The sequence below is a fragment of the Centroberyx gerrardi genome, chromosome 12, assembly GCF_048128805.1.
Source record: "Centroberyx gerrardi isolate f3 chromosome 12, fCenGer3.hap1.cur.20231027, whole genome shotgun sequence".
In the NCBI taxonomy this organism is placed as follows: domain Eukaryota; kingdom Metazoa; phylum Chordata; class Actinopteri; order Beryciformes; family Berycidae; genus Centroberyx; species Centroberyx gerrardi.
In genome coordinates this window covers 5,292,305-5,304,775 of record NC_136008.1, presented here as the reverse complement: position 1 = coordinate 5,304,775, position 12,471 = coordinate 5,292,305, and the positions used below count along the sequence as shown (strand labels likewise).

General features: G+C 43.4%; 1 protein-coding gene across 1 annotated transcript in view; it reads right to left on the bottom strand.

Moving 5' to 3' along the window:
- crppa (CDP-L-ribitol pyrophosphorylase A) overlaps positions 1-12,471 on the bottom strand; it is a 38,246-nt gene extending 25,775 nt beyond the window's left edge. The window contains exons 1-6 of the mRNA XM_071915164.2: positions 12,164-12,471; positions 10,742-11,030; positions 8,159-8,308; positions 3,518-3,622; positions 3,194-3,239; positions 1,499-1,596 (exon numbers count right to left, since the gene is read on the bottom strand). Of these exons, the coding sequence (XP_071771265.2) occupies positions 1,499-1,596; positions 3,194-3,239; positions 3,518-3,622; positions 8,159-8,308; positions 10,742-11,030; positions 12,164-12,393 (918 nt within the window). The 5' untranslated portion in view covers positions 12,394-12,471. The remainder of the gene's footprint in view (positions 1-1,498; positions 1,597-3,193; positions 3,240-3,517; positions 3,623-8,158; positions 8,309-10,741; positions 11,031-12,163) is intronic.

Below are 12,471 nucleotides of genomic sequence, written 5' to 3'. Positions count from 1 at the left end.
TACGCCCAGGGAGTATGTACACATCGAGATTATCCAGGAAACACATATGGAGCCATGTAGGGCGATAAGTCAGCCTGGGTCACCGTTTTAAAATGAATAAAGCGTTGACACGTCGTAATATTGGGGATACCGCAATAGGTGAGAAATATTAGAATAAGCCACTTCTCTAAAATTAATGTGAGTGGCAGAGTGAATTGTTCCCTATAGAGGGTTATCAGATGACGCAATGCACCCTCTGGCGGCCATATTGGAGGTCCTCAGCTCTTGGCAACGACAGCTATGAACAGTTGCATTTCTAAATGTACAACTCGGCCGTCTCAAAAGAACTGAATAGATCGGTTTCATTTCTGTGCTGTTTTTGACTGGGAGCTGATCATTTCCCCACTGATAGGCTACATCTGATCGATTTTGTGTTTAGCTTGTTAGCTAGCAGCTACCATCACATCTTCTTGTAAACACATTTTTGCGCACTAGCTAACATATCTGTTAAACATAAATGTTCGCATGTGTAGTCGTATGTTAACATTAACTTCAGGTGCTTTGCTAAAGTAGCCTGCAGATAAGTTAGCTAGCCAACAGCCTATTTTTATGATTTCTTCTTTTTTTAACCTTTTTTATCCAGGGAAAGTTGACGGAGCAACCATTCGCAGCAATGTCCGGCTTCACATTCATGCATTTACATAAGAGCTGCCCAATATGACACAGTTCTCTCCTGTTGGCCATTGAGCAACTCCACTGGAGCAACTGGCGGTTAAGTGGCTTGCTCAAGGGAACCTCAACAGTTGTTGTGGGGAGGGGGAGAGCATTTCTCATTCACTTTAACTGCAGTGAGTGTGCTTCTCCAACCTCTGAGCGGTCTGTGCTGTCAGATTCAATATCTGAGAACGTCCTTCTGCTCTGTTTTGCACATGGATACTGTTTTCCATTGACTATTTACAATAATTTAACAAACTGAATGGAGGATGTGTGCAATGTGGACCTCAGGCAGCATGGGAAGTTGAATCACCAAACAAAAAAACAAAAAAAAAGATTCTGAGTGAAAGGGAAGGATATGCACTGTGGTGGGACAGTGTGGGAAGCTGGGAGCTCGTCAACTCCGACCAGGCTGGAGGTGGTGGGAGGAGGTAAGAACTCATCACTAAACACTCAATTAATCAAGTGAATTCCCATGGCACGGGAAATATGACTGCCATCTGCTCTCCTTCATGCAGGGGAGTGAGGTGGAGGTTGGAGATGGAGGGAGGAGGAGGAGGAGAGTTGCAGAGCATGGATGTCCCAGACAGGCTCCATTAGAGGTCTGACCGCAGATGGCAAGTCTCACCGCCGGGCCACCCAAGTGGAGCTCACATGGGCTTGTGGGGGATTCGAGGTACGGGACGGGAGACAGGGATAGCGAGATAGGGGGATATACACATGGTAAACTCATGAAGATCCTCCGCAATGTTGTCATCATCATCATTATAATCATCATCACAACTGTCACTGTTCACACTCGTACCATGTCCAAAGCTCCCATCGCCTTCTGGACTGCATCGGCCAGCGCCGCAGCCTGTGCAGATCCACCTGTGATAACGCAGGCCGACCGCGAGAGAGTCTCTGAAACAGAAAGACACGTTGGTTAGCTGCAAACTTCTGTTAGAAAGCAATGCTATTTAACTTTTCAAAACTGGGAGCATTTGCATGAACACACATGGGCAAAGCTTTGTGCCACAAATCTCCTAGCAACCACATCTGGTGGTTTTGGCTGTGCACAAATAACGTGCATAACAACCAGGCTAGAAAAAGAGTTACCTGAAAAAGATTGTTGTGATGGTGTGGGTGTAGGTAAATTCCGTAATAATAGTAAAATAAATAGAATAGTCTGATAAGGTTGATTTGTTTCCAAATGTACAGGAAAGTGTCTTGTCTTTAGCCCTCGTCTCTACTCCACAACACTCTGAGTTGTAGCTTGAGAAGAGTCAGCTCAGTTAACCTGAACAAACTGTTAGCTAGATAACTAGACAGCAGGCTAATTAGCAAAGATGCATGTTAATGTTAACATGCAGCTACTTTAACACTAGCTTGTACTAGACACGTTAGCTAGCTTCATGTGGTTCCCCATGGTCAGAATAAGTTGCTAGATTTGTTGTCGCCTTTGAGAAATAAAGTCACTGGGGGGCTGAAAGCTCGCTAAATAACGGTTTACAACAAGACAATGATGGTTAACTGAACACTATGGTTCAGGTGGTGGATATATTATGGCAATATTTAGATAATGTGTTTAGATAATGTCACTTTGTCAGCTAGCTAACAAGGTGACATTATCTAAACACATTATCTAAATATTGATTAGCTGTACCAGTGGTGAAATGATCAGTTCCTTGTCAAAAACAGCACAGAAAGTAATGTGTATTGAATTGTATTGAGACGGACAAGTTGTACGTTTAGAAACACAATCAGCTGTTCACAGCCACTGTTGCAAAGAGCTGACCTCCAACATGGCCGACAGAGGGTGCATTACGTCACCTACAAGCCATCGATTGAGAAATCAAGAGTTCACACACACACACACGCCACAGGATACACACAGGCACGTGCATAGCCTAAATACATGCACACGTACACACACACACAAACACTGACACACACTTTCTCACACTGACAGATGTGAGAACTTTTTTCCATGTCTTCTCCAAAAACACACAATGAATTCATTCACATGAGAGGCTCTGGGCATAATCACTGTGAACCTTATGTCATCGTCAAGCAGGTAGTTGTTGGTCCAGGTGCTGGCAGAGGTGAAATATAGGGCTGTGTTTATTTCCATTTCTCTGATTGTGATAGTCTTCCTTGTCCCGACTTGCTCACCGTAGTATTCACAGACGGCATACACCCACGCTGTTCTAACCAACCTAAACAATGCTGCAAAGACTCTCTTCCTCTGGGTACAATGAGGGACTATTTTGGTTCAATGTGGTCTATTCAATTCTAACCCTATAGACTGCCTCACAAAAAGAGACAAAACAACTCTTAAGATCCTTACATCTGACCATTTAACCTGTCTGACAAGAGCTACAGCCTTTAGACTTTCATGTAATCATATATTTAATGTATGCACATAGAGGCAATGGGATGAAAAGGTCTGCTATACTCTGTACGTACACAGTAAAGGATGGGGATGATGTAAAGGCAAATGTGTAAAGAGGGAACGCACCTTTGATAATGGATTCTGCAGCAGCCAGATCTCGTTTGTAGGTTACCTAGAGGACAAAACAACTCGGCTTAATGTTACAAGACACACATGTTCTGATACAGGATTCAGAACAGTACATTTACTTTTAAACTCATTTCCAAAAACCACTTCTGGATGTCACATTAAATGCATCAGTGTTTTCTCTTTTGCCAGCACTCCTCACTTTTGATATGAGAGCTTTCTTTGTGCCCATATGATAAATCGGCAACGAGCGTACAGCTGTGCTAGCAAAATGTCACCAGATCCGCCGTCCCAAAACCCAAACCGGGCCCCTGGCTAGCTCACCTTCCACAGCGTTGGCGGACCCTCGATGAGCTTGGCATTGGTGCCACAGTACTGCAGAGCCAGATGGAGACACTCGGTGCCAAACTCAAAGTCTGACTCACCGCACTAAGGAGAGGACACAGGAGACGTGGGGCTGTTGACAATTGTTGACAACAATGTATTTCCATCACGCTCAGTGTAACTACACAGTAAACGTTGTTCCACTGCACTGCTGGACTCGCACCTAGTTCAAGTCTTTATTTCCCACCAGAGGAAATTTGGTTGCAGCCAGGAGAAACATACAAGAATCATTAGAAATATAGCACAAACATTACCACACCAACAAAAAACACTATATAAAACACTGAAACACAATGGGTCACAGCCGAACACATACAGGAGATCATTTCAGATAGAAGGCTGTGCAAAATATCGCATAGGCAAGAAAGTGCAAGAGCTAGTTATTTGTGCAAATACATCTTATCAGTGAGGAGACTCTGAATCTCTTTGTCCTGTGAGACGTCATGCTACACACATGCACTTAGTGAGAATGTTTTTCTGTATGTGGAGTGACATGTACAGTATAGTCCACTGTCTCCTGTACAGTGGATATCAGAAATCTGCACACTCTTTGAACTTTCTAGTTTTTATTGCCTTCAGGCTGGACAACCCATTAAATAAACTCATTTGGAAATAGTGACCAGCCAAATCAAGGTGAAACTAAAAGGCCACTCAAGTCTGACAACGTATGAAAAACCAAATGGAATGAAAAATGCAATGGAAAACCAAAACACCTTGGTGTCTACACTGTCTCCAGCCCCTCCCAATTGATATTTAATAGTTACACCCTTTGCTTCAATATCAACATTAAGCCTGTTTGGAAAGGTCTTTGCCAATTTAGCACATCTGGATTTAGGAATTTTCTCCCATTATTTTTTTTCAGAATAGTTCAAGCTCAGTCATATTGCAGTGGGACCTGCTGTGCACTCTCCTGTTTAGGTCAGTCCGCAGATTTTCTAGAGCTCTGACAGGGTAATCCCAGGATACTGATCCTTTTTTTTTCAGCCATTCCTCAGGTGATTTGGCTGTGTGCTTCCGATCGCTGTCATGTTGAAAGATGAAATTCTTCTTTAGCTTGAACTTTTTGCAGATATTTCCCCCGAAATATCTTGTTTTCTGGAGGCTTTCATTTTCCCCTCTATCGTGACCAGAGCCTCCGTCCTAACTGAGGAGAAACAGGCCCATCGCATGATGCTGCCACCTCCATGTTATTCAGCTGATACCGTTCCCTTTGAACGATGGACTGTGTTGGCTCTGCGCCAAACTTATCTTTTGGAATTAAGATAATAAAGTTCTACCTTGGTTTTTTCAGGCCATAAGACATTTTCCCCACACGGTTTTGAGGGACTGGCTGTGGATATTCTTTTTGTCAAGAAGTGGACTCCGTCTTGCCACCCTACGCCACAGGTCAGAATTGTGGAGAAGACATTAAATGATTGTTCCTATATATTCATGGAGCAGCCAGACTCTAACATACAGTCCTGCAGTAGTTTTACGGTCGCTGTCGGCCTCTTGGTCGCTTCCCTGTTGAGCTTCCTCCTTCCAAAGTCGTCCATCTTGGAGGAACGGCCTGATCTAGGCGAGATGTTCCCATATTCTGTACACTTCTTCATTATGGGCTTCAAGGTGTTTTATGGTCTTCAGTGTGTTTTCTAGAGTGAATCTAAAGGCCTTTGAAATCTTTTTATTTCCCTCTCCTACTCTGAACCCTTCAACAATATGATCTCGACGATCTTGTGTTGGCTCACTAGTGTCCATGCTTGTCTCTAAGAAAGAGAACAAAGAACAAAGAAACCTTCAAGGAAATCCTGGGTTTAAATGAGCTAATTAGACTTTAGTTGATTTCAGGTGAAGACAAAATTTTGTATTTGATAAATTAAATCTTAACATGCACATGTCGTGCATACTAATGTCTAGCCTTTTGTTTTTACTGGCTACTATATCCATATGAAAGTGAAAAAAGTATAATTAGATTGGTTTTCATTTCAGGCCTCAAGGCAGTAAAAAAAAAAAATAGAAAATTTGAAAGGGTGCACAGATAGCTACTGAATGTGAAGTCCTGCTGACTCTGTACCAGCATGTACTGTGAGTTGTTGATAGTCTTCCTGCACCAATCTCTCCAAGACCAATTCCTGCAGATTTATTGTACCAACAAGCATTTATTAAGAAGGCTTTGACCCACTGCTGGGAAAACTCAGACAGAATCAGATTGCGGTCTCTGTAGGTCTCATGGAGGTTTGGATTGAGGCGATGAGCTCATATGGTTTAAGATACAGTCAGGAGAACAAAGACAAAATCTTGCTACCTGAGATTATATGTGGGTAATATTTTATCGCGCTATAAAAGAGAGGGGTCTCTTTTTTTTCTCAGGGACCCTGGAACTGAAGAGAGAAATTACAGGAGAAATCCGCTCTCGGTCTTGTGGTAATTTAACCTTCAGCATTTTCTCCTGGTACAAAAGCCTTCACTGGGGACTGGATAAAGTGTCTCCCCCTTTGTCTTTTCAGCCCTAAGTTCTGCCAGCCTCAATGGATGTCAAGCTGCAAATGTGCCGCTCTCGCTGATTTTTCATGAACATGTCCTACAGTGCTAACCTGACAGACACCTTACACTTTCCCTTCTTTTGAAGGACCGAAGAGGAGGCGACGAGCGGGAGGAGAGGGGGGGGGGGGGCGCAGTCTCGACCTACCCTACGCTCCTCTTTTTCACCTCACCGCTAACTGCAGCATCCCCTCCCAATTTGTCTTAATTTTCACAGTTTGACTGGCCTTGACACTGCAGCATAAATGTGAGCTCATTTTCTGAAAACGGCAAAGCCAAAACCAACAGCGCTCCAAAGCAATCTGAAAATCCGCCATGTGCCAGGAATAAAAATAACTGCAGACAAATGGGGCTCCAATTGGAGGCATACTTTAGCTCTTAGCTCAAAGCTTCCTGTGCCCTTCAAAAACACTGCTATCCCAAGAACCATCTAATGGAGTCAAGGTTGAAATAGCAAAGCCTGAAGTGTCTGAAAAATAAATAAGGTAAATTTCTGCAACCCGAGTTCCATGGTTTTAAGGAGGCTTATATTAGCTAGTCATGTCTTACCAATAAGCCCCTGCTTTAAGTTAAGAATCGGCACATTTATGGTTTACGTCGGTGGATACATTTCTTTAATTTTTCCAGGTACACATATTAAACCCTCTATACCGCTCAGATCATTAATCGGAACACACAGAAATTTTCCATGTAACTTCGACGCTCTGTCTCCATTTTCTCCAGCTAATCCTTTGTTCACTTTTGTTCCACAGACCGATCTGCTGCAGCGTGGCGGAGTATATTAATGTGTCATTTCTTTCCCACACATAATCGAGGCGCAGTGAAAGTGATAGCACCCACGCCGCAAACTCCTTCAGCATGAAACCCTGCAGGTTCTGGCACATCTGCTGAACAATGAAGGACTGTAAAGGCCCGTTATGATGTATGAGAATCATAAAGTCCTTTTGTCATCCACGCGGCATCATTTTTAAAAAGGCATAAATCTCAACCCGACTGTCATTTTGTAAGATTTGAGAGACCTTTCAAAGCAATTACTTGACACTAAGAGTTAGCAGCACGGGCCTGCAGGACTGCTGCTCGAATTATCCATCCTGTAGTATTTTGTCCTCTATTTATAGATGCAGCCATGGTAGAAGTCCCGTGGCATGCGTTCTGGAGTAATGCTGCACTGCTGCTCCAGCCCCGAGAGGAACCGTTTGGAAAAATGTCAGGTTTTGAGTTGTCAGAAGTTACACAGAATGGTTGGTACAACATACTTACTTGGTTGCACTGTACAACATCCAAGAAAGGATAATAAATGATGAGGATAAATGCATACAGGTGGGATTCCCAAATGGCTTCCACTGGCAGTAAGTGAGGATCACTTTGCTGTCAGGGGAATCGACGGTGAGGTATCAATCTTTGGGATTAATGGCAATGTTCTCAATCAATAATATCCATTCAAACAGTAGCTGATTGTCTCAGATACTGGTGAAATCTCGTTGCATAACTACAAGTCCCGCCCTGTCTGTCTTCTCCCAGAATATTTCATCACCACTCCACACGTCAAATACATACAGACTTCACAAGGGAAAAGAATGCAAATTAGGACTCAGGTCAGGTTAGCCCCGATCCTTCTTTCTCTGTTTGTAAGGGAGAGAACCATCAGATCAAACTGCATGCTGACATTTCAAGGTTAAATCTGCATTTGGCAACTTCGCTCGTCGGTGGCTCCAAATGGCAGCGAGAAGTAAACGTTTGAAAGCTGTTTCAACTTCAGTTAACGTCAGCAACCTGCGCACAGCACGCTCATGTTTACCAAGCCGGCCGGTCTGTGATGCTTTAGACCAGAGGAAACCCAAAGAGACGAGAGAGGAAAAGATCTAATGTTGGTGAGTCCAGCTTTCTCTGCTGCTGTTTAGGAGACAGTGTGTATTTTGCGCTTTGACAGAAGGATTTATGGGAATTGGAGGCAAAAACAAGTGAACAGTTACCTCTCACAGGTGCCACCAGCCTGCAAAACGTACAGGGCAGCTTTAAAGTACTCAGTTACTTAGCGCAGCTTTAAAGAACATGCCCTACCCTTTGATAGGCTTGATAGATGACGTCATACGTGAATCCCTGAGGCATCTCACTGGCCCGGTACCTGGCTCGCTCCAGAGAGTGGTCCAGGTAGCCCTCCGATGTGGTGGCTATCACCGTGGAAACAAGAGGTCGGATAGCTCCCGCTGCCTTGGGGGAATAAACAGGAAAAAAGAACTATTCCGTATGTAGGTATGAATACATTTTACATTGAAATATAGAGAGACAGAGAGCTAGATCCAAGTCCTACTCCTAAACTAGCACCTTGAAGAAGTGACGACCGGTCAAAATGTTCACAGTGTTGTCACTATGAAGGTCTAAACCTCAAACTGGTTCTCATAAGGATAGAAAACCAAGAAAAACACATATACACACACCTGAGGCTGCACAATTAATCACTTCTAATCATGTGTCGAGATTTTAGCTTCCACTAGAAACAAAAATTAACCATATGGCATTACAGCAATACTGAAACATTTCTTTTCACTTTGAATGTCCGCTGTGGTTGAAAATAGTCAGGATGTTGATATAAGATGCCAAGTGTGCAGTAAAATAATTCTACATCTCATATTATTAAGACATGATCATGATTAATAACACTTATTACAATATCATACAACATAACTACTATCATTTTAGCCAGAATTGTGCCTGCACCTTTCAAAGAGAAGGTAATTCCCTGATCTCACCATGTCTGTACAGTAACAATAAATCCATCTCAACCAACACAGCTTGTGCACACAATATCTTTTCCTTCCTCTCTTGGAAATTCCAAATAATCAACATTTCTGCGATAGCGTTCTCATCTAACCATAGCATGATTGAAGACGAAGCGGTCGGCGGTGCCAGAAGCAGACGCCGCCCGCCAGCGAGCGAGCGAGCGAGCGAGAGAGTGAGCGCGGGCGAAATGGCTCGCAAATGAAATGAAAGCAAACATGTGTTCTGCGTGTTACACATGATGTTAAAATCAAAATTAATCTGCTGCTCTTTGGTGGAGACAGGCGGTCTGTCATGAGCACGGATACTGGCAAGATAATGAAGACCAGACCGCATGCTGTGAAAGTTCATCACACACACACACACACACTCACACACACTCACACTCACAGAGAGCGCCTCAGTAACACACCATAAAGCTGGCCCTATGTCAAAAAGCCCTTGCTTTGTTCGCAACCTGTGTGACCTGCATTCAACAACGTCTTCTCCCAGCCAGTGAGGCTCAACAATGAATCATTATGAAACTAATCTCCAAGTGTCTTTGTCAGAGGAACCATGACAGCGGCCCAAATGTTTTCCATCTATCATTGATGAAATAAACGCTACCACCGGGAGCGCTGGATCTGTCAATCTGATAAACAGTTTATGAAAAGATGGAAAGACTGTGTGTGTGTGCGTGTGTGTGTGCGTGTGTAGGGAGTTGGGTAAGAGGGGTAAGCTTATGGTGCCATGTAAAGTTTGTTTTCTTTGGTCCGAACCAGAGTGGAAATTGTACTTTGTTGCATTTTAGTATTTTGGTTTGTTTAGGTTCACACTGTCCAATGACAAGCGAAGCAAGGCTTGTAAACAAAAGTCACATGGACTCACAAGCAGCTTGTTTATTGGACGAGTTTGGTAACCTGTGATTCTGCCAGGTTAGAGATTTTGGCAATGAGAGGAGGCAAAACAATTCCTGTTCCAGTCCCTGTAACTTTAGCTAAGCATGATGGACTTGTCTGCACTCTTCGCCGTAATTGACCTTCTCTGGTGTTCATACCAGGTAAGAACTCATATAAATTGCTGAATATGAGCATCAGACTGCAGTTTGTTAGGCTTTCCAACATGAGGAACTTCTGGCTTTCAGATGCCAACATCTGTCTCCTTCTACCCATAATCCCTTGTGTTTTTGGGTTGTTTCCTGTAGTTGGTTCAGATTACATTCTCACTCCTAATGAACCGCACCGCAGTTCTCTCGTTAGAGGACTGAGACTCCAATTGTCAGGCGTCTCGGTGCCATTATTTGGACAAATTAACAGAACAAAAGGAGTAAACACTCCAGAGTAGGGCTGAACAAATAATCAAAATTTTATCGAAATCACAATATGGCCTACTGCAATTTTCAAATCGCAGGAGGCGCAATATTTGTTGGCGAAATGTGTGTCAAAATACCATTTTAAATTAAATACTGTCGTGCTGCAGAGATGTCCTGGCCTACACATCATATTCTACAGACTTAAGAAAACATCTTTGTTTGGTACAGATCCCCGCAAAAACCAAACCATAATCATTTTAATACGTTTTTCAATAAAAATGAGAATAATGATGTAAAAATGATCATTCCGTCTAATATCGCAAATCACATCGCAATTGCAATATCAGTCAAAATAATCGCAATTAGATATTTTTTCAAAATCGTTCAGCCCTACTCCAGAGTTCGACTAAACTCTTCCAAATACGCTTGGTGTGAACGCAGCCTTAGACTAGATAGAGCAGTAAGGTGTAGACAGACCAGCAAGGTTTTGGAGGGATTTGAACTTGCATTAGACCAAGCCCGTATCCCTCCAAACACCCAGGTGTTGTAGGGGTTTGATCTTGTATTCTACCAACCCCTTGCTCCTTGGCAGCCGTGGCTATCTTGTACAGGAAGTCCTCCTCCACAAAAGGCCGCACGGCATCATGGATGATGACCACCTTCGGTTTGACGGGCGCAGATCCCTCCTCCCCCTCCGCCTGCGCCTCGCCGAGAGCCCGGACTCCGTTGAATATGGAGCGGTGGCGGGTGGAACCGCCTTGCACCACTCGGACTTTGCTGTGCTGGAAGCGCTGGACGATGTCCGTCATCAGGTCCGTGCTTTCTTTGGCAACAACTACGACGACGCTCTGGATCCACGACACCCTGTCAAAACACACCGGGCATTCAACTTCTGTTTGGTAACGTGATGATTCAGACTGGACAGTGTTGCAGTGGAGGGAAGGTAAGCAGACCCACCTGTTTATATACTGTATATGGACTAGTTACCTTACTGCCATATTTAGTGCTGAAACGATTAGTCGATTAATCAACTAGTCGATCAACAGAAAATTTGTTGATTATAATTTTGGTAATCGATTAATCGTTTTAGTCATTTACCAAGTAAAAATACCAAACATTTGCTGGTTACAGCTTCACAAATGTTAAGAGTTGCTGCTTTCCTATGTTTCATATCATTATAAAATTAATACTTTAAAAGGTTTTTTGGCTGCTGGTCAGACTAAATAAGAAATTTTAAAAGTCACTTTGAGCTCTGGTAACTTGTGATGGGCATTTGTCATTATTTTGGACATTTTATAGACTAATAGACTAATTATAGATTAATCAATTAGTCAAAACAATAATCAATAGATTAATCGATAATGAAAATAGCCAGTACTTGCATGACCTGCAGGATTCATATCATTGCATTACATTTTAGGCATTCAGCTGACCCTCTTTCCCAAAGCATCTTATAGAAAGTGAGCAGGTGTTCTGGGTCCAGCTCAAACACACTTCAACAGGACACCGGTGACCTTTGACCTTCCACTGATGGGACCCTCTCTCTAATCACTGGGCCACACAAGCAGCATCTCTTCCCTTCTTTACTCTCAGGATGTTTTGCTGCATTCTTTTCCTACCAAGACGTAAACACTGACAACTAGCTGAGAGACACATCTGATTATAAACACTAGTTGTTGTCATACTATCATAGCCATGAGGTGAAGATAACATACTGTAAACATCCACCTTCTCACCTAAAGAACTGTTAATATGGAGTATGAATCCACAACACTTCCGTCTCTCTCTGCATAATATAAAAATTGCATGAGCAGCATTCAATTTGCCTGCACAAATAAATCAGACAGTGCTTAACTTGTTAAATTTGGACACACTTCTTGTCTTGATGAAGCATTTGTCTCCACTTCCCTACTGTCACTGTACTTGTACCTTTACCAGGAAATGAGAAATAAGGAATATTATATGGCAGGTATCCTATCACTTTATCCTTTGCCTACCTCTCGAAAGCCTGTATCGTGTAGCTTATGAGCGGCCTGTTGAGAAACGTGCAGAACTGTTTTGGTGTCTGCAGTCCGGTTCTCTCTCCGGTGCCACCGGCTGGAAGAACCGCAGCCACCGGGAAGTCTACTCTGCGTTTCCCCGGCTTGTGGCTGCTCATCCCGGCCTCGCGGGCTGGGAAAAGCCCCGGATCCCCCGGCCTGTCCGCGTCACCGTTTCCCCTCTGCATGATCAATACATCAGTTCACTGATCTGAGGTCAAGGCAGGTCATCCCCAAAGCTGTCCATTCCCATATCCATGTGTCGC